The sequence below is a fragment of the Dinoponera quadriceps genome, unplaced genomic scaffold (genome assembly GCF_001313825.1).
Source record: "Dinoponera quadriceps isolate SergipeBrazil2010 unplaced genomic scaffold, ASM131382v1 scaffold1846, whole genome shotgun sequence".
In the NCBI taxonomy this organism is placed as follows: Eukaryota; Metazoa; Arthropoda; class Insecta; order Hymenoptera; family Formicidae; genus Dinoponera; species Dinoponera quadriceps.
Genome location: NW_014556140.1, coordinates 1626912 through 1649542, shown reverse-complemented (window position 1 = coordinate 1649542; position 22631 = coordinate 1626912). Strand labels below are relative to the sequence as shown.

At 41.3% G+C, this 22631-nt stretch overlaps 1 protein-coding gene across 1 annotated transcript in view; it reads left to right on the top strand.

Moving 5' to 3' along the window:
• Positions 1-2090: 2090 nt before the first annotated feature.
• LOC106746980 (cardioacceleratory peptide receptor-like) overlaps positions 2091-22631 on the top strand; it is a 77955-nt gene continuing 57414 nt past the window's right edge. The window contains exons 1-2 of the mRNA XM_014624194.1: positions 2091-2368; positions 13624-14483. Of these exons, the coding sequence (XP_014479680.1) occupies positions 14280-14483 (204 nt within the window). The 5' untranslated portion in view covers positions 2091-2368; positions 13624-14279. The remainder of the gene's footprint in view (positions 2369-13623; positions 14484-22631) is intronic.

The following is a 22631-nucleotide window of genomic DNA, read 5'->3' as shown; positions in this document are numbered from 1 at the left end:
CGGAATATAAGCTCTTGACGAGCTTTCTTCGTTACTTCCTAGTCTCATCAGTTTTCATTTCGTTTGCTTCAACGTCACTATTTGAAAATCGACTGAGAATCGCTTTAAGGCTTTAAGTTAATTGCTTTAAAGTCCATAGTGCTAAATTTTCAGTGACGATATTAAAGGATCGCTACAAAAGTTTATTATTTACTGAAAAAATGCTTTTCTATATATAACTTTATTTTATTATTTGAGAAATAAATTAATTTAATTTTGAGCGAAATTAAAACAAATAAATATTACAAGCAAATATTAAAACAGATATAATATTATATTACAAACACGAAGATATTTTTTAGTTTTTATTTTTCATATTGCTTTATATATCTAACGCTTTATTTATACGTCAGTTGAACTAATAGAAATATGCAATGGAAAATGGTTTATAAATATTTAAATATGTTCACACAAATGTACATATATTGCAAGTATTACCATAAATTATAAATTTTCTATAACTACATTTGTTTTTCAAATAAAATAGTCATTAATTCTGAGATGTTTGAATAATGTCTCTATATTGTAGTCCTTAATATCACAGTAATTTTTCATTAAAATTCTAAATGTAGTCTAGAAGAAATTAAAAATAGAAAATTAAAAATAGAAGTTAAAAATAGGACATTAATCTCAAAGAATATGTATGAAAAACATCATCTTAGTTATCGAACATCTCAGCTACCGAATAATCAATCATCTTCGAATTTTGCAGATGAGTAAATAATATTTCCATCAATGTGCAGCTAAAATTTAAAAAGGTTCCCATGAAAATATTTTGACGGATCAACAATCAATTTAAATAAAAAAAAAATTAGATCGACGTTAAACGTTAAATGTGTGGCTTTCCACCTTCTTTTGAACAATCATCTTTTAACACGAAGATACACACATAATGTGTGTCTTCGATAATAATAATAAAAAAAAAAAGTACAAATACGTACGAAAATTTTAATTACACAATTGCCGGTGGAGGAAAGCGTTTGATCTCGTGCACACGTTGTACGTCAAACTACACTATGTACCCTACGCACAAGCGTGCACCCCGCCAAAACGTCAATTCATTAGCAGTTCCGCAGCAGCGACAGTTCCGCGGTATTAAGGAAAGCGTACACCGGCGGCTCGTTATTGCACTTGCAGTCGCAGCGCACTATCTGACCTAATATCGAGCCAATGCGAGCTCCGTCGCGACGGAATTGCCTTCGAAATACCAGAGCAGCCGGTATGGCATCGTTATACCTGCATTAAAGCTCGTACTTTCTCGCGAGTGTGTTTCGCGACGAAACGACGAGCGCCGACGCGCCTTCGCGCTTCCGCTTTCTCTCTCGTTACATTGTAACCTAACGAGCGTGCGACCCTGTCAAGTGCGTAACACGTCCCCCCCCNCCTCCTCCCCACGACTCCCGCTGACGGATTTCATCGAAAGGGGCCGAAATTCGCGGAGAGTCCTTTGACACGTGCGCGAGCGTAGGCGCGGGCAAGCGCTGCGCCGCGGCATGTCGCGCCGCCGGCGCGCGCGATTCCTTCCCGGAGCGCTCCGATGCGCCTTCAGTCGCGTTCCGCGCGTCGTACGAGTGAGTGTGTGCTCTCGCTCGATTTCCATTCCGCCACCACATCGAAACCCTCCCTCTCTCTTTCTCTCTCTCCCTGCGCCTAGCCTGTTCTCTCCGCTCCCCCGGAACGTTAATTCCGTCGCACTGCTCTGAAATTTATACCGCCCCCCCCCTTCTCCTTCTCTCCCCCTCCCGCGTGTCACACAGCGTGAATGAAAGTTCGAAGGCGAAGGGACGAGACGCGAGATAAAGAAATGAGGCGCGCCGCCGAGTAGACATTTTCCGGCAGCAGGCCGCCTTGTTGAAACGTCACAGAAAAGGGCGGAATTGTCGATTTTCAGGGGAAACCAGCCGGTTCGCGATCCGGGCACCGCCGACGGCCGTATGATCGCGCGGCGATCGACGAGTCGCGAGAGAGCGGGTACGATCGCGTCGATCGGCCGGCCAATCGCCCCGCGTCTCACGTTTCGCGCCGACGGACAGTGTTCTCGCGGTGGTGTTCGAGGGTAGACGCGGTCGCGTCGGACACGCTCGTATGGGACGACGTGTATGACGTGGTGAATTCCGCCGGGCGTGAAATCGCGACACGGAAGGAGCCGCACGCGATAGCGCTCCCGCTGATGATCCCCGTGTGGACTCTCTCGCTTTTAAATAGACCCGCTACTTGGAGGGTGGTAGCTTGTGTAACCTGTTGCGGAATGCGATATCGGGAGGCCGTTAATGCCCTGTGTGAGAAAGAGAGAGAGAGAGAGGATCGTTCCTCCGCACCGCCGCTTCACGTAAGGCTTGCACCTCTCACCTCGCGTCTTCCTTCACGGTGCCTGCGCCTTCGCTGTTAACGATTAACGATTTTCCGGGTGTAACGAGTAAAATAAGTACATTAACCCTCGATAGCGTGGTCGACACTGATGCCGTTGTCGCGGAGGGACCCTCGAGTGTTCGGAGCGGGCGAGGTTTTAACCCTCTTGACTGCCGATGACGAGAATTCCCCGTCATTTCGGGCCTTGCGTTCGCTGCCGCGAAAATGCGTTTTCTCGTCTGTAAAATATTTCATATTATATTAAAGCCCCTAAGTGATTTAACCATTCAAGCAAACTGTAACTAGAGGGTTTCGGCTGTGCTAAGCACGGTTTTTGAAGTCTGACTTGCGAAATGTTGTCTCGGAAAGAAGTATGGCTGTGAGAAATATGAGAATTTTTCGAATTTTCGAATATTCTCGTTATGAGATATTTTATCATATTAAATTTTTTAATGAACCAAGAATTGAAACGAGATACATTTCGGAGTTTTCGAGTGTGCTGGATATGATTTTGAAGAATTCGCGAAATATTGATTCAGGAAAAGGATATCGCTAGAGAAATAAGAATTTGTCGGATTTTCGAATATTCTCATAAGAGATTTTCATCGTATCAAAGTTTCACAATGTATTAAATATAATATTTAGTTAGTTTAAGAAACTTCTACATTTGTCGGGAACTGAAGTCAAATTTCAATTAAAACTTGCTATATTAGCCACTAGTTTGAATTTATGACAAAACGTTTTTTTTTTACTTGAAACTCATCATTGGCATCGTCAAAACCCCTCCTGCGTAAAGTTTCATTAATTTTCGAGAACCTTTTGTTGTTGGTACTTTAGACCCAGTCGAGGAAAATGGGGTGGCAGTGAAAGGATTAATTGTCGCGATGCTTCGTTCGAGAGAAGCTCTAACTCGTCTAGTTGTGAACTCGTTCGTCTTGTTTGTCTCACGGTTGAATTCATTAAAAAATAGCACGATCACGACCATAATTACATAGCGATAACTTATACGTAATTGAAGAGGTTGAGTAAATCATTTTGACATTGACAGTAATAATATGTAACGGCGTGTCGAGCGTGCGTGAAAGTCATAGCGAGGCTGAGAGATTAATTACACGGAAGTGTTCAATTTCCATTTTATTCGTTAATTTTTTAGCTTTTATCATTAGATTTTATATTTCTTTAACGGATTTACACATAAAACGACGACTGAGACGCTTTTTGCGCCGAATTTATCTGAAAGAAATTCCGGAAAATGGGAGTTGATTAATTTCTGAGAGTTACGTTTGTATACGCGATTCAATGACCTCGATGAAATTCGTAGGAACCGCATAGGAAGTCGTGGTTTTTTTTTTATTGTTCGTATTCTGTTTCTACTCTGAATTTATCATTGATCTCTCAGAATGTCGGTGACAAATTTCGAGGCATTTCGAAGCCGACCGTAAATCCAGATCCCAAACAAAAGACGAATAATCCGTGGCGAACAATTTGATTTTAAAGTCTGCGCGTTGTCCAAGTTTTCCTTGTCGGAGTTTATTTCCCCGAATAAAACGGATATACATGTACACTGGTTTTTCTCTATCGTGCCTGTGTTTGCAGCCGTACGATAATTTCACGCACAAGTGTGCTCTCGACAGTGGAATAAAAACGCGGATACGAAAATATTTTCTTCCCATTTCCCCGCACTCGTTTTATATTTATTCACAGGGAAATGCCTTCTTAGTTTTTCTCGACAGCGGAAATGGTTCCATCTCACTTTTGGATTTGTATACTTCAGTTCCTACTGAAAACACGAAAATCGAAACGCGACGAACGAGCGAAATGAAATTTACCTAAATCGCCCCGACACTAACGACCGCGTTGCACAATTAGTCCTTAGCCCTCGACATCATGTTTTTCTTTGAACACGCAGATCCATTATATCATAAGTTACGCGGTCCGGTAAGACATGGGAGAGATCAAAGGAAAGCCATTCATCGACGCGATTATCTTTTTAGAATCAGCAACTCGTAACACTTCGTAACATATGTAACATCTTTTACATGCGGCAAATAGAAGAGGCCGAGGCATGCCTAACAGGCCAAGCTACATTTCGATATCCGATATCTCAAAGAAGCTTCGCCGAATTTTCCACTTCTCTCGTTAATAGATCGTCTAACTAAAAGCTGTAACACGATGAAGATTGCTATTACGCTGACGGTAGTGTTAGAAGATAGAATGCAATAAGTGGGACTCCTTTATCACCCGATATTCGCCACTTTTTAGCGTAGTCGACGAGGAACACGATGTAGCTTTCACCCTTGCAAGGCGTGATTCTTCTTATAACTTTCTCTCGAATAATTTTATGCTATACGTGAAATTACAATATGAGAGGAATAAGAGGAATCTTTATGTCTTTTAACCTTTCGACTGCATATTTCTGAAAAGTCGTTCGCAAACAGGACCATACCGATTCTCTAAAACTGTCTAAATTCCGTATCTGTAAAGCTACGAGAGGAAAGAGATTGAGAAAATTCTAGAATAAAGTGTAATTCTTTTATTTCAAGGCTTGATCATGCATTCAGAGAAAATCAAGTTTTAACTGACTGCATTCTATGGTCGAGACGTTCCAGTTTTATTGTACATGCATTAAATACTTTTATTTATTATTAATACGTCTAACAACTACATCTACAACTGCATTTCGTTCGCTCTTACTGCCGTGTTTACTGTAATTTGATTATCTCAGAGCTATTTGGCAGATTTTTTAAACAAGTTTTAAATTATTGAACAAAATATGAATTTAGACAGTGGTCTCGCGAATGGTAGTGTTTTACTTAAAAAAATCGTAATATCCTTATTTTTTTACTATTTTGATCTGCAACTGTAGGACGATAAAGTTGAAAAGTAGTTGTAACAGGAAAAATATGACTTTATTGCGCATTCGTAAAACATAATTTTTCAGACTACCGAAAATAGGGTGTTCTAAAGTATCGAAAAAGAGATATTTTTACGGGAAAAAAATACCTTTGTTGTGAAAGTATCAAAAAGAGTTTATTTTTTACTTGCAAAATGATAATATGCATTGCTTGAAAAAATAATAAATTTTTTAGGATCACGTTTTGTAGAACGCTCTCGCGTAAGTTACACACCATCTAACCTATCTAATATAACGTTATTATTATTTATTATTTTCAAAAATGCACGCGTAATCACAATGCTTACTTACATTCACACACAAATTTTTAGCAAGAAGAATCACTTCACTTGTGGCGTCAAATTCGGGTGGCTCCATATTAATCAGTTTATCGGATTCGCGCCACGTCTAACAGACAGAGACCGACTTTTTCACGATTTTTCGGCATTGGGAAGAATTTGTAGAACACGGCACCTTTCTGTAGCTCATCAAACATAACTCACCCGGTCTACCTGACTCATAACGCGGTCGAAGGGTTAAAAAGAAAAAGTTTATATTTTCTTCAATGTTCAGTATCTCTCCGAGCGAGGTATGTAACGTTTATGTTGCAACATGCGAGGCCGAGTCGAGCTCTTGTGCGCAAATAAACAAATCGAAATAAATCGTCGGACACGGAGGAGTGTTGGTAACTTCAAGTGGAATAAAGCGATTGTTTCAACGAACCCCCCCCGCGAAAAATATTGGCCGCGCGGATTCTGCGAGAGATGTTACGACTGCTCCTGAAAATTCGCTGTCACTATCAGACGCGTCCGGGTATTCACGGCGCGCTCACAACGGCCACACGGCGTCACGGGATTTCCATTCTTTTTCCGACGAAAATACCGCCGTGAGCGGACAATCTTGTTGAAAAATAAGTTACTTCTGCGCAAAAGAAATATTCCCCCCTGTCCCTTTCTCTACGTATTTTCGCTCTTTTGAAGCAGAGCCGCGCGCGATAAAATATTGCGGCGGGAACTTCGGAGAGTGCCAGTAATCCCGCGACCCCATGAACGGATAATCCTGTTGCACGTAAATCGATCCGCGCGGCTACAGCGCGGAGCGCGAATACCACGAATCGGGCCGAGTCATCGGCTAATCCGGTTTGTTATCGGGATATTTCGATTGAAATCTACATCTATACACACACACACATATATATATATATCGTTGCCATTGATTAATCGTCTCGTCGAGTTGACAATTTTTCTCCAGCTACCTTGCGCCTGATGTCGAAGGAAAAGGTGCAGTTTGCCGTAAACCTTCCAGCGGTTGACGTCGATTTACGCGCGGGGTGAGTTTATCGCGCCGAGTTTTCCCGATTGATTCCAGCATCCAGTTTTCTCGTCCATTCTTTTAAACGACGAAGCTCGTAATTTTCTCGGAAAGCCAGCGAACGAAGCTTGCGTTACGACACGCGCGGTCGTTGATTGAAGTCCGTAATTCGACCGCAACCGTTCGATCGCGTAGATTTTTTATTACATAGAAAGTAAGGGGAGGTTGAATGAAAAATTGCCCAAAGAATGCGTGGCGATTATCAAGGTAGTCGATCCGTGAATTAATTTTCACAGGGATCTTTTCAGAGTTTAACAGCATATCAATTGAAACACGATCTGCACGCGTATAAAATTAGAAAAAAAAATCGTCTGAGCTAAAGCTGAGGTAATTGAAATTAAAGTTAGTATTATTTATCTGCATCACAGGTGCGAAAACGGCTCCTGATATCGCGGTTTTAGTGAAGAGCGAAAAGAAGATGACAAAAGAGGCTTCTGGGAATATTATAAAAAAAAATTACAAGATCGTTCACTAGTTTTTCGGTGTTTATCTAGTTTCTCAGAAACATTTGTGTAAAATAAATCATTTCTGATAATAGTTGAAATATATGACAGTTAACTTGTAAAGATTTGGCAAATATTGTACGTGCTATACTTCGCTCTGTGTCTTGATTGGACATTTTTTTTTAAAGATAGAATGATTAAATAACCTTAAAGATCTATAATCAATACGTAAAAATGCGAGAAATATATAGAAAAATATGGAAAAATCCGACGTCACAATCATTTCTCTAGTATACGGACAGAAATCCAAAACTCGGATCAAAACACAATTCAAAACTCATGTTGTCATATATAAGTAAAAATATTTAATTTCATATTGATATTCTTTCACTATAATATTAAAGCTACATATCACAGACCATGTTTATAAACATTTAGCACGGATTTGTCAAACGTCTTCTTGTTATATCAACCATACCTTTATAACAGTATTGTCACGGCGACCAACTACCTTAAGTTTAATACAGTGCGCGACGCTAAAAATTTAACGGAGGCGAAACTTCAAGATGGCCAATTTTATGACATCGTATGTCTCATAAAGAAGCTGATGGAATTTTGTTTGTCACTTCGTGTGCTCGCCGTGAAGTAATATCGCCCCGTGTGTTCCTCTCGCGTTCAAGCGACATAACGTGCCAAAAGTCGGCGCGTCATATCACTATGACCGCGTCACTACTGCGCGTCTCTGACGTTAAATGTAACGTGGGTGGCAGAAATCGTGTTCTACAAAATAGCATTAGTTTAATACCTCGTTGAACGTCACGATTAAAACTAATCAGCTGCCGGACGATTATGTTCCACGTCGTTTCGACACGCGCGGAGTGTAGGAAGCGAAGCCACTCTTGTAATTTCCGACGAGTTTAACACGTTCGCTGCTGGCTAATCTTTAACGACTTTCCGTTCACGCTTCGTAAATTGTCTCACGTTATCGGAATTAACAATTTTACTTATAATATATGCGTTATAATATTTATGAGACTGTAGAAATTACCATTAGTAAGAAAAATATATGACATTCAAAATACGCCACAAAACAAGGTCGTTTTAAGAAATTTGTGCGCATTTGCACAAGCTTTACATTTCTAATATTGTTAATATTTAACATTGAAATAATGTATTTTTAATGAAAACAATACATTTCCAAATAAAATATTAAAAATTATAACGGCAGCCATAATTCTTATATAACAGCAATTAACGTCAAATAATTACAATTATAAATAAATATAATTTATAACGGCATATTGCAATGTATTATGCCGAACCATGTTAAGCCTAAATGTGACTTGTTTTCACGATCATTGTAAAATGTAATTATTCTTATTGACATTTCTTGCTGATATTATATCAAACTTTTCAACATTATTTTTACAGCAAACTTTGCAAAGTTGACTTATAGAATTATATTTTTTAAAAGAACACTTAAAAAATTATCAACACGCCGCGTGTATCCCACAACGATAACTGCGACATGCACACGGGAAAAAATAATTTAATTAAATTTTGCTCTTGCAGCGAGAACACCATTGTTATTACATATTCGTTGCAATAGCGATAAAATTTAATTTCATAAAATTTAGTTGGCCTCATCAAATTAGCGAGTTATTCGTAATTAGAGCAGAAACAATTTTGTTGCCGGGATAGAAAATCTTTTGCTAAGTGAATTTGTCTTTAAACCACGTTGATTTGCCGTTAGCATAAATTAGTGTATTTCTACATCTATTAATTTGTTCTTACGATAAAATAATTAGTAGATTCGGCAAAAATAATCCAGCGAATGACAATCGGTACTCTTAATGAATCATTCTATTATTCACATAATAACTGACAGATTTTGCCGCGACAACATAAAATTTGCTACGCCAGCAAATTTCTTTTCTCCGTGCATAATGTTTCGATTATCGATATATGATTAAACGATATAGATTTTCTATGTTATATTTCAATGACGGAAAATATGAAATGATTTAAGCGGAAACGTGGGACGCGTACGACGTACCTACGCGGCAAACGTGTTAAAATTTGGTCGCGCCGCGAACACCTGAGAATTCATCCCCGTTTATTCGCGCGCGACGGTGAATGTGTGTGATTCACGAGTCCATCCGAAGCAAAATGCTTTCTCACCGCGAGATCATGCACTGCTCGTAACCTCCGTGACTGGAGCACGCGGGGTGTCGCGAAGAGACGTCACACATTCGCACGGAAGCGCATTAAGCGCATTACGCTTCTGTCTGCCGGCCGGCAGGCTTGAGTTTATTGTTATCACGCGAACGTTATACGCGCGTTATGAAGGGAATGCAACAATAAGCGCAATGCGAGCCGCATTTAGCTGCAAACGTAGATGTTGGCCAGTCCATGATTTCGTGCCGTTTTACGATTTCGGCAGCAATTTCCACCGCACGCGCGTCCAGATCTATTCTTCGGTCGGGTCTCCCGCAGAATGCGCCGTCGGTGCGTGAATTCCATTCCAACGCGCGTTTCCCGTTTCAATTCGCTCGAGAATCGACAAAAGCTTCTCGTCGTCTTGTCGTACCTCTCACTCACTTATTAACTCATACACTCTCTCTCTTTCTCTCTCTCTCTCTCGATATACCGCCGAGTGCTTTCGATCGTGCCACGCGTCCTCACAAATTATTAAGGCGCATAAAAGTCATATTAGTAGCGAACATTCGTGCCAAGGAATAATAATAACTTCTATTTCCGTGGAGCGCGCGCACACACGCACACAGAATCGCCCGTTAGAGATCAGCGTGACGGAAAGAGAAAGATGGTGGGAGGGGAGGAGAGAGAAAGAGAGAGAAAGATAAAGGAGTTCGATAGGGAGGCCGGTCGGAAAATTATTTTCAGCCCCCGGGAAGATTAATTAGAGTAGTGAGCCGCGTCACGGGCAAATGACTCCTCCTTCATTCGGGAAAACTCCGCCGACGGACGGTTCTTGATATTACATCTTGGAAGTTCGCGGAACGCTGCGTCTGGCGTGTGATGGCCATTGTACGTCGGTGCATGTAATGAAAGCACAATAAATTATCGCGAGACACGATCATCTCGCGATTAGGCTCGCGAAACTCGAAAACAACAACCTATTGAGATGGATGGCCCGTCAAATCGTTTTTCATAGAAATCCTTTCAAATTCTGGCTGTCTATTGAGAAAAATATGATTTGCATATCTGTAAAGTTAAAAAAACTGACTCACCATTCGGAAGCTGATTTATTCGCAACTGAAGATGATGCTTTTTATGTGTGTTCCTTGAGGCCAACGTCCTATTATTAACTTTTAGTTTTGATTTCTTCTAAACCACATTTAGCATTTTAATAAATAACTACTGCGATATTAAGGATTAATATAGAAACGTTATAGAAAAATTTCAGAATTATTGACTATTTTATTTTGAAAACATGGCTGTAGGAAATTTACAATTTATAATAATACCCGCGGTGTATGTAAATATATTTAAATATTTATATATCACTTTTTATGTGTACACTTTTATTAGGTAAACTGACATAAAACGTAACGCATCAATAGAAAGAAATGTAAAAAACAGGCAATACCATCGAGTTAATAATATTGTGTATATATTTGTTTTAATTTTGCTCAAGATTAACAGCTATTCTTATATATCAGATAGTTAAATAAAGTGAGAAGGTATTATTTTTTCAATAAATAATAAACTTATGAAGAGACTCCTTAATACGTAAAGAGCCGGTAAATTATATCGTTGTCGCAACGAATATGCAATAGCAACAATTGTTTCGCTACAAAATTATATTTCTCCGTATATATCTTATAAAAAGATTATATAACAAGTGCGGTAACGTGAATTATCGGTGGTCCACGCGGTGTGAATGGAAAGTCACGTGAAATTGGCGCGGCACTCAACGTGTTAATCTCGCCACTGAAAATCCGGTACCACGGACCAAATACCTTAATAATGCATGCATTCAGTCATCGTTGGACGGGACGCAATATGTTCGCTCGTAAAATGCGGGACGACACACCTCTGCCTATCCGAAACGAAAGCGCGCTTTGAAAAAAAAAAACATCGCAAAATACAGCCGATGTGAGCGCCGTTTGAACGAACGTTTGACGTTTCCACGATTCACGCTTTGAACTATTTCCGGAACAATGCGGACGCCCGTATTAATTCATGTCGGAAATACGAGAAACGTATCGCAGTTTCGGCGCGCCAAAGTTCGCGATACGAGCGGATAATCGAAACAAACGGCAAACGGAAATAAACGAATCTCCTTCGGGAGATTCGCTCGTAGAATATAAAATAGGACATCGCACGAGAAGGGGGGGGGNGGGGGGGGGGGGGGAAGTTCGTGATTAATTAGACAGCTAACTAGGCGCCACCGTCCGACAATTTTCTCGTAGTCGAAACGGAACAGCCTGTCGGACAACTAAACCACTTAATCAAACAGCCTCGCGGAAGACATATCGACTTTAGCAGGTGTCGTCCACAACTTCAGACGACTACGGTACACCCAGTCATCCTTCTTCAGACCGAATACCAGAGCTCGTTTGTGTTTCTTTACGTAATCTCGTCACTGTTCGACTAATTTCACCGAAGCGGGCTTTCCGCTTCGGAAAAACGGTGGGAAAATTCAGGCTTCATCGCGCCGAGTGAAGCGGGAATTGTCCGCGCACGATTGTCACGAACCTCCACCACGGATAGACTTTAATCGACTTTCTTTCATCGTTGTCTCGCTCTCTTAAATTGAGTCAGTGGAAGTGTCACTAATTGAATTAATAAAAAATAGTATTCTACTGATGATCAGGGAATTTTCACTAATTTTTAACGGAAACTTTTGTCGGAAACATTTTTTTCCTATTTTGTTTTATTTTTGTACATTTCGGCTTCTAAATGACTCAACCTCATATATACATATCTTATGTGCACTCAATCATATATCGTACAGTTTGTATGAAAGCAAATTCAGGAGCCGAAAGTTTCGAGCGCGAGTCGGGATAAGAGTGTTTTTCAAATACGATATAAATTAAGTCAATTAAACATGATTAAAAATGTTTCAGGCAAAATCATTCGCGACACCTTAAGAATGGGATTGAAATAATAAAAATATTAAAAAAAAAAGTTATAAACGATATCTATTTTCATTGTTTACGCAATTAGATTTCTCCGACGGGAACAGTCGCTGCTACTAACAAACTTTTGCAGCGAGATTTTAGCGATTTGCAGTGCCATACTCACGACTACGGTCACTAGTGACTGTTGACTGTTTCTCGACGATAACACAGCGATCGCACTTTCGAAATTACGGCGCAACGCTGACGCATTGTTCGATTAACTCCGACGGGAATTCCTGCGGAAAATGACGGGAAAATGCATCGTCGGTCGCGTCGAACAAACCCGGAGAGTAGTCCACCGTGCGAGCGACGGATAGAGCTTCATCAGCTCGCTCGTGACGCGCAGATGACAAAGTTACCCGGGAGGGTGTGAGAGAAGGAGATTTACGTTCTATCTGTCAAAACGATACTCGGCGGGCCGCAAGACGTCCGCTTAGCGTCCCACCGCTGCACAACGGCTGTTTGTCCACTTGTCAGCCGGCATGTTGCCGTTAATACGCGCGGTAATTCACGCCGGGCGCGATCGAGATACATCATCGGCCGTGCCAAGAACTTCCGCGAGGGTCCGCCGGACCGGCCGGGAACTTCGCGGTGGTAATTTCGCGACGGTGGGGAACGCGCGCGTGAATGAGCGCGACATCGAGGCTCCTTTATTCTAAGTGGTAGCCAGCGAGTCGGAACGAAAAGTGAAAACCGGGGGCCGTAACTCTTCTTCCGTTGGCGGCTGCTCCTCCTCGGGGGAGGCGGAAGGGAAGAAACTCCCGGTGAACAACGGGACGACTGGAGCGCGAGCCCCCGATATCGACTAGCTCGTCTATTTTTCTTGGCCGCGCGAGCTCGCTCGGCGATATGATATCGGCGCGCGCAAATTAGAAATTCGTCTTCGCGGTCGAGCGCGTTTTTGCATCGGGTCCGTAATTAAGACCCTACCACTCAGACGGAACGACTCCTGGAGCATTAAGCGGCGGCGGCGTGATGCAAAACAAGTGTCGAGATCGCGCGAAATTTCATACATCACGTTATCGCGAGCGTTTACTTACGAACGGGATCCGGGGAAGTTTGCGCGACGATTTATGCGCGGCAGTCGCGGCGCAACTAATTTGCTCGGTGCGTTCTTGAGAGGATCTCTTTAATCTTGTTCTTGAGAGGATCTCCCGATCGCACGCGAATTTCAGCTGAGCTATTTTTAACGGCTTCCTTGCCGGACAGAAGGAGGACGTTATTCACTCCGCCCCGAAATCGCCGAGTTCCCGAACCTCCTGATTAATGCGTGACTCCCCGATTAAACGAGTCTTAACGCGTCTATCGTTCGCGAGGATCGCTCGCTCTACGAACCGTGAAAAACTCGATCTTTAATCCCCCAATCGTACGGAAATTTCAGCTGAGCTGTTCCTAACGGTTCCTCGTCGGGCGAAAAAGGACACTTCGTTTACTGTGTCACGAAATCTCGAAGTTCCCGAGCATTCTAATGAACCCATCACCTCCCAATGAAGCGGAATTTAATGTGCGCATCGTGTGCGAGAATCGCTCGCCCTCCGAACCGTGAAGCGTTAACAGCAGTGAAAGGGGGGACTGTGTGAACAAGTGAGAAGCAATGTCGCGAATTTTCCGCGTGATCGCAACGATGGGAAAATCCGAAAGGCCGCACGTCTCCCCTCGTCCCGGACACGCTCGGACTGCATCTCTCGATTATTCCTAGTGAACCACGGGCGGAGCCACGGACAAACGAAAGACAGGTTTTGTCGTTAACGGAGAGGCCGGGCGAGCACTTTTCCACGTTGCCGCGATTGCTTCGTTCCGGGGTGAAACGTTAAGAGAAAGAGGGAAAAAGGGGGAGGAAAGAAAGACAAGTCGAGCCAGTTCGAGCCGCCGTTGGAGGGAAAAAGCCGAAGGAAGGCCGGTTCCCGCGGCAGAGGAATCACGCGCGCCGCGCGGACGATGAAGTCGAGCGATACTTAGTCGCCGGCAGTCCTCGGGAGTCATGAGTCGTCTTCCACGGGGGGCTCGCGGAGCGAAAAGCTGAGCGGCTAATCGCGGATGTCGGCCGGAACGAACATGTTCGGGAGCGACGCGCGGGAGCAGACGCGGACGGACGACGACAGCAACCGTACGGTCCTCGTCGATCTGGAGCGCGACACGGGGAACTACACCGACGAGCTCTACCCCTTGCCGAATTACATCAACGTCACGCTGCTGGACATCAACGCCACGGAGGAGATCGATTCGTTTTACTTCTACGAGGTGAGTCCTGGCGCGCGCGAAGTATCCCCGTGTATCTCGCGAATAACAACACGTGCGCGGCGTGTCACGTGACATTCAACGCTTCGTACAGCTGTCACTTTTCGGACCTTCGACCCGTCATTCGGCGCGCGAAAAACCTCGCGACTCGCACGCTGCGAAATCGTAAGTAACTCGAGTAACCCCCCGCCACTTGACGAACGTCGGTACTCAGCACATACTGCAAATTGTTTAATTGAAGCTTTACTTACACGTTTCTTATATACTTCTTGCCGTTTTAAGTCGTTTAACGCGATTGGATGTATTAACTTTTAACCGCATTTTAAATGACGCAAGTTAAACCGGCAGAAAATATATAAATAGCTCCGGTCAAAGGTGTTATTTTTTAGACGTTTATGTAAAAATGACACGCTTGGATTTACAACGCACGCATGACATATCCGTGCATGCTCTCCGAGATTCATGCGGCTTCGGAAAGTGAATCACGAAGAGCTTCGTTGGCTACACGGATATGCATGCGGTAATACCGTCGCATGTCAAGGGACAAGGGCTTGAATTATTTACGGTTTTCAACACTCGGAGCGAGCGCGCGCGCGCGAGTAGAAGGTTGACAAATGTTTGTTTCTCGGCAAATTTCGAGTTGATCGAGGTATCCAGTAGTAGTAAAAAAAAAAATTGTTTAGACAGCAAAAGATTTGTTCGAACAGCAGAAAGATTTGTTAAGAGTGTGAATTGTTATTTGCTGGATATATGGATAATTAATACTCGTAACCGATTTTCCCGCTGTCCAAACAAATTCTTTGCTATCTAAATAAATTTTTTTACCGTCACTATATTGACCAACATTCACTGTTCTAGCAACATTTATTTTCTCCGTGCGTTTATATTCAAGGAGATTGTAAGACTCGATGTTGTGTTTTCAATAGCACGATATTTTAATATATATTATATATAATATATATAATGCAAGTTATCATTGAATTCTTATCAAATTCGTTTCACCTTACAACCTCCTTAAAATACATATCCAAGCGCGTATATTTACCGAGATTATTTGTTATAAGTTAATTTACGTTGTAATGCGTAAACTTGACTTGATTACGATGCTTCATTCTTTTCCGTTATCAAAGGATTTGACTTTTAATGAATAATTTCCCTATCTGGATTTAGAAGTTGGATTTAGAAGTTTCTTCCAGCATTACGGAACAACGGGAAAATGTAATTCGAAGTACTATTAAAAACACACACGTGTTTTTAATCGGTGCCAATTAATGGTGATTTCAATTAAATATTAATTATACCTACACGATATATGCGCACGACAAAATACCGCTGCAAAATTCGAATTTTTGTAACGCCCGCGCGATCTGTATGAAAAATTTAGTTTTAGCTTATTTCAATTTTTTTATCTTTTAATTTAACTTAAATTTTAAAATGTTTTAATTCTCTTAATTTTTAATTTAACTTATACGAGAAATGAAACTAAGTCCATACGTCGGTGCAAGCTATTTTAAAGCACAAACATTGCTGTTTCATCGTACCGAAAATAGTTTCTGCGATATGTATTTCGACAGACCAATCGTGCGTTGGTTATTAAAAACAAAATAAACAACTCTAAAACGTAAATAAAACCTTATCGAGCAGTTCGAACCAAAGGACAAGAACGTTCGAAAGGCACTCGACGTAAAGCATGATCGGGCGTATTTGCGATCGGTGAATTTCCACTTCGATACCGTTCTTTGTTCTCCCGTTCGAAAGAGTCTTTGCTTGAAATCTCAGCTCGTGCACAAATTATACCGAGAAGGATAGACGTCAGGGGAAAATCTGCATGTTAAAATTTAATTTCGCACATACCGTCCGATTTATTTTCCATTACTCCGCATTCGATCGTGGACTCTCGCGGACTATCTTCCGCTTCGAATCGGCTCGTATGCGCATATGCCGCGGGAGGGACTCCGCATTCGCGGGAGAGCTCGCCGAAATGTGCACGAAAGGGTTGCGATAAGAGGCATGGCGCGTATTTACGGCGCTTTTTAGCGAAGCGTAATAGAAAATCCCGATAGAGCCCGGTTCTTATTTCTCCCGAGCATCTCGTTTCCGCCAACTCCCGTTTCCTCTTTCTCTCTCTCCGTCCCTGTAGAACTCCCTTGTAAAACTATTCGCACGAGCGTGTGTTCCCCCGCTCTCGTGCCGTGGAATATCGAAGCGTGCGTCGTTTTTATTATCGGACGAAACTGCGCGCGCATGCACGATAACGCGGTATATATCGCCGCGATATTCAAATCTTACGTAATCCGCGCCCGCTTGTATTTCTCGGCTATCGCCGCGCAGGAAGGAAAAACAGGAACGGCAGTGAAGGTAACAATAACAATGATGAATATCGTATTGGTGTGCATGTTTTCCCGCGGAAAACCTAATATCGAAACTGCACGGGATACAGAATTTTGTTGAACGCGACGGATAGATAGATTGATTCACCGTGCGTACCTTATTGTTCGGAGACTAATCCGGCGCGTGTGCGTTATCACACGTTGCAATATTAATACTCTCCCGCAGTTTAAATAATATTCCCATTAATATCCTCTAATGGATCCGCTCTCTTCATTTTCGCTTTGTATAACCTGTACAGTCGATTTATACCAGAGCGTTTAACGTAACGGTCCGCACGATTTTTGGCGCGATTTTCTGACAGTTTAAAAAAAAAGGTTGAAAAGGCGAATATTCATTTATTTCATGCAAGCTATAACTTGCAATAAAAATATTGAAAGAAAATCTTTTTCATAAAAAGTCAAGGTTACCTTGAATTTTTTTAATGACGCCGTGCAATTTTTTTCAACAATATTGTAAGGTACTTTAAAACGAATTCGATGGATTATCAGGAACGACACTTTTATTGATATTCAATATTAAATTTGCAGCATTATTTTAAATAGCAATATTTATAAGCTCTGTCTAAAAATATAAACGTAAACACTGAAAAGAGTCTGGGAAATTATTTTTGCATTGTAAACATATAATATTCATTATCATTATCATTTTAATTTATTTTTCAATTTACGCTAGGCAAGGTTTTACCTATTCAGAAGAGATTGACAATTATTTTTAGGTCGCTACTAAAATGAGGAAAAATCGACAAATTGTTAAGTTGCCACTTTACTCCCCTTACCCCTAAGTTTGTTTTCTTCATTTCGACGATGTTACAGAAATATTACTTTTATCTTTACGAACAAACGAATTCTCTTTGACGTTTCTTGGGGATAATTGATTGAAGTGCGCAGATAAAATGAAGTTTTCGTTTTCGCGTTACGCGCAATAATCAATTGAAATCACCTCGGATTCGCATCTCGCGCTCATTCCCTTGAGAAATGCCACTTCTCAACGCAGTTTGAAATAAAGTTCTTCAGTTTACAATATCTTTAATTATATTCGTAATTTGCTTCGAGCCTGCGTTAATTTACGATGAAGGAACGCTCTCGGAGCGCAACGCGCGCGCCTTCGCTCTCTCGGGCGGCGGCGGCAGCAGCGTACACACGCAAAATATCGATAAATTTCATCAGGAGCGATCGTACGTCACGGATCAAAGTAACCCCGATCTACGGTAACTTATTACGCACAGCCTCGCCATCGTCATCGCGCGGATCGCCTTCTCTCTAACGCCGATGTGATAAATTTAGATGTCGGGGAAAGTCATAGAACTCGCGCTCTCGCGGCCACCGGTCGATAGTCACTGCTCGCCTTTCAGCCGCAATTCGAGAGAACTTATTCTATATCCGCGTCGTCGCTCTCGGGGATCGTCGAAGCTGAGAAAGAGAGAAAAAGAGAGAAAGAGGCAGGAACGTGAAAACGCGCTCTCGAATTATAATCAGCTCGACTCCGGCTCAACCACAGCCCGTGAATTGGGCGCGACGGTAGACTTGTACCTTCATAAGAATATTACATTTTCGCGATTAAAAGCGCAAATATTCACTGAACAGGCTTCTCGACGAATAATGATTATAATTACTAATTATTAATTAATATCAGTGACATTAATCTACTAAATTAAATGTCATATTTGTATAAAACACGTGCGACGCGTTATTATGAAGCTGTTTGGTAAATTCAAAGTTTCGCTTGCTCGAAATAATTAATTTCACCGCATTTACGTGAAAAAGAAGATATAATAAGATACGTAAACGTATGTCGCGTAATTTAATTTTGCGAATAATTAACGCTAAAATCATCCGTTAAATTAATTTTAATGACAAAACACATGGAAGAGAAGGTCTCTTTCTCTCATTCTCTCTCTTTCTTTCTGCGCTTCAGAGGATGTGCTTAAAGAGATTTAATTCCAGAGCGCGTAATAAAAAAATGCTTTCTCTCTCTCTCTCCTGATCTCTCCTCTATTTTTCTTTCTCAATAATAACTTCCTCATGTTGAAAATTATTCACCCTGCCTATGATCACGGTGGTCCTCGCCCGGAGGATTTCTCCCGCATCGGTATCTTGTTGCTTGCGTTTTCTTTGCAGCCGCGCGTATATCGCGTGCACCCTGAAGTCTAGACGGTTGCATCGCGCATTAAAACTACGACGACGACGACGACAGCAGTGGCGAAGAAGACGACGAAGACGACGCAAGTTCCCTTCTCTCGCGTTCGCCTCTCTCGCGATTGCAGAAACCACGCCGGAGGAACTCGCTTATTTTTACTAGGAATGCGCCTCGAGCTGGCGGGAGAAAAAGAGCGGCTGAGTGAAAAAGAAAGAGAGAGGAGAGAGGGGGTCATTGACGCGATGCTGGAAACAGGCGTCCGATAAAATTAAGCTGCCACGCAACGGCCGAGCCAGCGAAAACGATTCTCTTTCATTTTTCTTCCCTCGTTTTTTCTTTCCTACAGAAACTGCCCGACTGCCATCGACTTGGCTGATTGCGAGAGCTAATTGACGTAATGACAGGGATAATCACATTATAATTGATCGGGTCGGCAATCGATCGCAGGCAATTCGCTTCTGAGCTGTCACCAAAATCTCCAAACGAGACTTTCGCGCGACCTAGGACAGCTCTAATCGACAATAATTCTCAGCGAATTGAGTGTGTCGCGAGACCTACGTGAAAATTTACGTGCCTTTCTCAGTTTCAAACATCCGTACAAATAAAAACGATAAGAATACGAAGAAATTACTGAGGAACAATTCTTCTTTAACAGTAAAAGAGATAAAGGAGATTTGATACCGGGGATAAGTTGGGACAGGTTATTTTCTTTCTAACAGTTGGTAGTACATTCTTGACTGAAACAGCTGATGTGTCTCAATATAACATATATGGAAACTTAGTTTACCAAGTTGTAAAGATTCTAACTTTAAATCAAGATGAGTAAAACCACATTTTTGACTGTCGAAAATGATTGTTTCTTTACTGTAATATTTCTGCGATATCTCTTGGTAATTGCATTTATAAGGATCTTATTCAACATATTCTAATATATAGTTCTTAAGCTTTACAGTACAAGTATGCTCTAATCATTAATGTTTAACCTAAAAGTTTTGGCAACTGTTTTAATGTGAAGAAGTCAATCAGGGAGAGTTAAAACATTTTATTGAGGGAGAATCGGGAAATCCTAACCCTGCCTTGAGATGTGTGTCTTTACGCTTCCATAATAAATATTTAATATATTTTACTGTATAAGTCTTAATGTTATTATCATTTTTCTATCTAATATTTGTTTTTATTGCCTCTTTTATAACGGCTTAAATAAATAATTTTCAATGAATACTTTAACTGAATACTTTAACAAATATTATTTTAATGAATGATATTAATAAGTCTTACAATAAAAAAATAATAAACAATAATATTTAAAGTATAGTTATTTCTATTACTTTGCCCCAGTTCTCCTTACTATCTGTCCCGTTTCTTTCTGATACGGAGATTCGGGACAAATATTATTGTTGCGAACTTCTGAAAAACAAAAGCTGCAGAGGACAAAATGTCAAAATCGTCCTAACTCTTCCTTACCTTCCCTGTACCAGTAATTTTTTCGCATTTTTGCAACATTTTTTCGTGCGGGCAGCCTCATGTTTAACGGAAAAATCGCAGTTTGAATCCCGATGGTTCAAATATTTATGTTAGAGAGCGGATAATACGCGGTGTGAATCTATTGTCCGTTGACGATAAATCGATCAGTCGGGGGAGCTGTGAAAACAATTCCATAACACCTGGCGTGTTCTCGCAACGTCGTCTCGGTGGTCATCCAATTTACGCCTATCCGGTTTCTCTCGCGAACGTGTACGAATTTAACTGCATTACCGCCGGTATAAGCTGCATTGTATATATGTATGCAGCTGCAGGTCGGTTAAGCTTATTCGACGCATCTGTACCACGTTGCGGAACAATATGTGCTCCGTTCCTCGTTGAAGCCACGAGGCAGCGTGAGCGTTTTGTGCCCTCAAAGGCTCGCCAAACACCGCCCTTGTCAAAGCGTCTCGAACGTTATTGTTATTATTATATCTATCATTGACTGCGCTCCGCAAGTATCGACAAGCATGTTAACGGAGTGTGGAAGCGCGGCATACGATAATTACCGTATCGGCGAAGATGTCGAGCAACATTCCCCGAGAGAGATTTCGAGCGATCGTTGTAATTTATTAGAGAGATTGTTGTAATTTATCGGAGAATTAATCAATCTTCAATCTTTCAACTCGTACTTACGGCCGAGTATTAAAAACGAATTAAAAACGTGCGAGATTCGTTTGAAGGTGAACGAGAGTAGCGGCTTGATCAATTATTTTCAAGCCCAAAGTCGAGCTTGGCTTAATAAAAAACGAAATAAGATGTTAAAGTCAATGATAAACTTAATAAGCATCGATAACGTAGAGGCGATTCTCAATGTAAAAAAAATTACTATTTCGTCGGTAAAGTTTTCAAGTTTGGCATTCCCTTAAAATTCGCGATATCTGACATAAAGGCCCGTCTACAACGTTCGCAAAAACTATAGCTGTAAATCCGTAGTATTTAGCTGGAGGTTGTAGAATTTAATGTTCTTAAAACTTGCTACCTACAATGACTTGCAGCAATATGTAAGGTGTGCCAATCGGGAAAGAGAAAGTTAGAGCTCTAATATTTTACTTTGTTTCGATTGGTCGACGTAAAGATGTAAGGGGTATAAGAAATAAAAATAATTTATTTCGCTTATAATTTTAAGTTACGGCCTATTACACCGGAAACGGGAGCCCTTACGATCGCGTCTTATATAGTAAAATACATTTTGTACTTGTATTAAAATCGGCCCTTGTTAAAATGTTAGTGTTAAATTTTCAACACATACCTGTGTTAATTTAATATTCATATTTATGTTATTTCAATATTTTGTGTTGAGTCCACAGAAAAAATTAGTCGTAAATCAAGAAGATCGATATTCTCATACATGAGCAAGCGTATTTTAATCTTCTTAGAAAATTTTTAATCCTGACTTGATTGAATCTATATTGATGGAAATATTGCGCCCAATTCAGGACTGAAAATCTTGTAAGAGTATTATAACATTCTTGCTTATATATAAGAATATCTGTTATTTCTTTAGGACTAATTTTCTTCTATGTCGATATTCAACAAGTGTAAGTGTTAAAATACCACATTTATACTTCAGTGTCGATTATGGATATTAATTTTGTGTTAATTTTCGTCACAATATCTGTGTTACCTTTCAACACACATTCACCTTGTGTTAAATCAACGGCAAAATTTTCGACCGTTTGGGACATGTGAAATGTGTTAAGTCTAACAAAACTCCACAGTATACAGACTTGCGGCTACACTTTAAAAGGACCTTCGGATCCCGATGCGTGCGCTTTACGCGCGCGTCGAATGCGATTTCGTCACATTTGCGATTTTCCAGATTCCGTCTCTCCGACGGGCTAATGGATTAATGGATAATCGGACGGTATCCTTTCAAATCAACGACGTATATCGGACGCGATAGGAAGCCGCAGGAGTAACGAAATGGCGCTTCACAAGCTGAGAGGGCGCAACGGAGAGAGCCGCGCGTGCTACTCGAATGTATATAACACTGCGAGCGCGAAGGACGAGCGCGATTTTCCGCTTTTGTCCGCGGTCCAAGGATGAAACGTCGCGAAAGTTTTCTCGTACGACTGCACGTAACTCGCGCGCTCGTAAAAG